This window comes from Conger conger, chromosome 2 (assembly GCF_963514075.1).
Source record: "Conger conger chromosome 2, fConCon1.1, whole genome shotgun sequence".
Taxonomy (NCBI): domain Eukaryota; kingdom Metazoa; phylum Chordata; class Actinopteri; order Anguilliformes; family Congridae; genus Conger; species Conger conger.
Window position 1 is genome coordinate 2,920,008 of NC_083761.1, and position 2,500 is coordinate 2,922,507.

Sequence of the window (2,500 nt, forward strand, 5' to 3'; positions counted from 1 at the left end):
CACACACACACAAACATTAGGCGGACACACAAGTACACACAAACACACACACACACACACACACACACACAAACATAGGCAGACACACAAGTACACACAAACACACCTGCACACACACACACACACACAAACATAGGCAGACGCACAAGTACACACAAACACACCTGCACACACACACACGAACACAAACAAACACACACCGTCCACAGAGCCCATCCCTCCCAGCCTGCTGGCGTAACGCACGCTGCCCCCCCCCCGGCGCGGGGCAGAGTGAAAGACGCGTTAACGGGGGCCACAAAGCGGGATTAAAGCGGGGGCCCCCCCCCCCGCTCTCCCGGCCCCCGAGCGCGTGGGGAAGGTGCGAGCGGCTTCACCCGGGGATAAGAGGCAACATCTGTTTCCCGTTCAATGGCACAAGGAGGCCCTGCAGGAGCCTGAGTGTGTGCGCAGGGAGCCGGCCCATTGTCCCCGGCCCCTTGGCTTTATCTGCGTGTCCGACGCACTCGCGTCTCGCCATCCGCCGGGCCAGCTGACGCTGGAGCACCGCCGCGGGCCCGGCGGCCGCCCTCACTTTCGCCGCTCCCTTATTTGGGCTCCATTATGACTCTGAGAGTGCATCGTCTTTGTTACTCTCCCTCTCACACACGCGCGCGCGCACGCACGCACGCACGCACACGCACTCGGCTAGCCTTGTTATATATGCTGGGGGTCTGCCACTCTCCGTTCACTCACACCAGCTCTCCGTGGGGTCAGTGTGCAGTCCAGCTCTCCTGAGTCCTGTACTCCAGCTTAGCTTTCTCTCTTTCGGTTGACTCAATTTTTCAATCGTTTGGCATACTTATTTATTTATTTATTTATTTATTTTTGAAACGGTGGACCATGGCTTGCTTCTCACTGGTAACGTACTGTTGCTTATCTCTTTCACTCACTCTCTATCTATCTCTATCTCTCTCTCTCTATCTCTCTCTCTATCTACCTCTATCTCTCTCTATCTGTCTCTCTCATAGTCCTAAGGTCTCTTTTTGCGTTGCTTCCTCCTAACCATGTCTCTGTCTCTCGCTCTGATTTTTAAATCACAGCGTTTAAATGACTTTCTGTCCACCCTCTTTTGGACTAGTGAGGCACCTGTCGTGTTTGGGACTGGGAAACAGAATGCTGAAGATATGTTTGCTATATCATGCTTTATCAAAGACATACTGTCAAATTTGTATGAACAAGCTATTTTACTTGAGTATATATTTTGATATAAATGTGCATGTGTCTATGTATACAATTTTAATGTCTTATATGTCTTTCATATTTCAGGAGCATGTGATTTATCTATAGTTCCAGTGTTCAGTTAGAATGTGCTAGTACGCAGTGTAAGCACTGTTTAACGCAGTGATTCATGCAGTGTGCTATGCTGTGTTCTGTCTGTTCTGTGAGTTATGTTATGCAGTGTGTTAGGCACTGTTTTACTGTGTGATTCCCACAGTGTGTCCCTGTGTTGTGTGAGACTGTGTTAGTACACGCTGTTACACACTATTTTACTCAGTGATTCATGCAGTGCATTGTGCTGTCCCTGTGTTGTGTGAGACTGTGCAGTACTCTCTGTGATTCACACAGTCTGTGCCTGTGTTGTGTGAGACTGTGCCAGTACTCTCTGTGATTCACACAGTCTGTGCCTGTGTTGTGTGAGACTGTGCCAGTACTCCCTGTGATTCACACTCGTTCCCCTGGCTTTTTGCAGACCTCCTGGAACAGAGACCATGACGACACGGCGTCCATACGCTCTGGGGGCACTCCCGGGCCCTCCAGCGGGGGCCACACGTCCCACAGCGGGGACAACAGCAGCGAGCAAGGTAAGGACCGACTGGGGGGGGTCCACCAATCAGGGACGGCGCTGCGGGGGCTCCACCAATCAGGGACGGGGCTGGGAGGGCTCCACCAATCAGGGCCCGGGCCGTGAGGGGACCACCAATCAGAGACGGGGACGGGAGAGAGAGTGTGGGAGCTCCACCAATCAGGGACGGGGCCGCGGGGGCTCCACCAATCAGGGACTGGGCCGCGAGGGGGGGTGCGGTGGCTCCACCAATCAGGGACGGGGCCCTTTGGTGACCTCAGAACCGGCAGAACTACGAGGCCGAGAGAGAGAGAGGGAGCGAGAGAGAGAGAGAGAGAGGGAGAGAAAAGAAAAACATGTTGTGTAAAAGGAGAGGTGGTTCTGCTGGAGGTGTGTGCAGAAGGTGTCAGCTGTTGGTGACAGGCCGTCCTTAACGAGACAGGGCCTGGTCCTGCTGTCCTGTTCGTCTGGGACAGGGCATTCTGGGAGTATCCGTGGCCATGGCGGAAAAAAGATAGCGTTTGACGCAGTGGACTGAACTGAACTGTCAGGATGCTTTATTGTTTTCAGTATTTTGCATGAGGCTGCCGGGATTGATGTCATTTGGAAAGAGATGTTGCTGAAGATGCAAATAGACACATTTCGCAGGCAAAAGGAAAATCCTTGTTTTGTCACATA

General features: G+C 52.7%; 1 protein-coding gene across 1 annotated transcript in view; it reads left to right on the forward strand.

The window, feature by feature from the left end:
• LOC133113943 (homeobox protein Meis1-like) overlaps window positions 1-2,500 on the forward strand; it is a 41,937-nt gene that overhangs the window by 14,811 nt on the left and 24,626 nt on the right. The window contains exon 7 of the mRNA XM_061223108.1: window positions 1,730-1,944. Coding sequence (XP_061079092.1) covers window positions 1,730-1,944 — 215 coding nt within the window. The remainder of the gene's footprint in view (window positions 1-1,729; window positions 1,945-2,500) is intronic.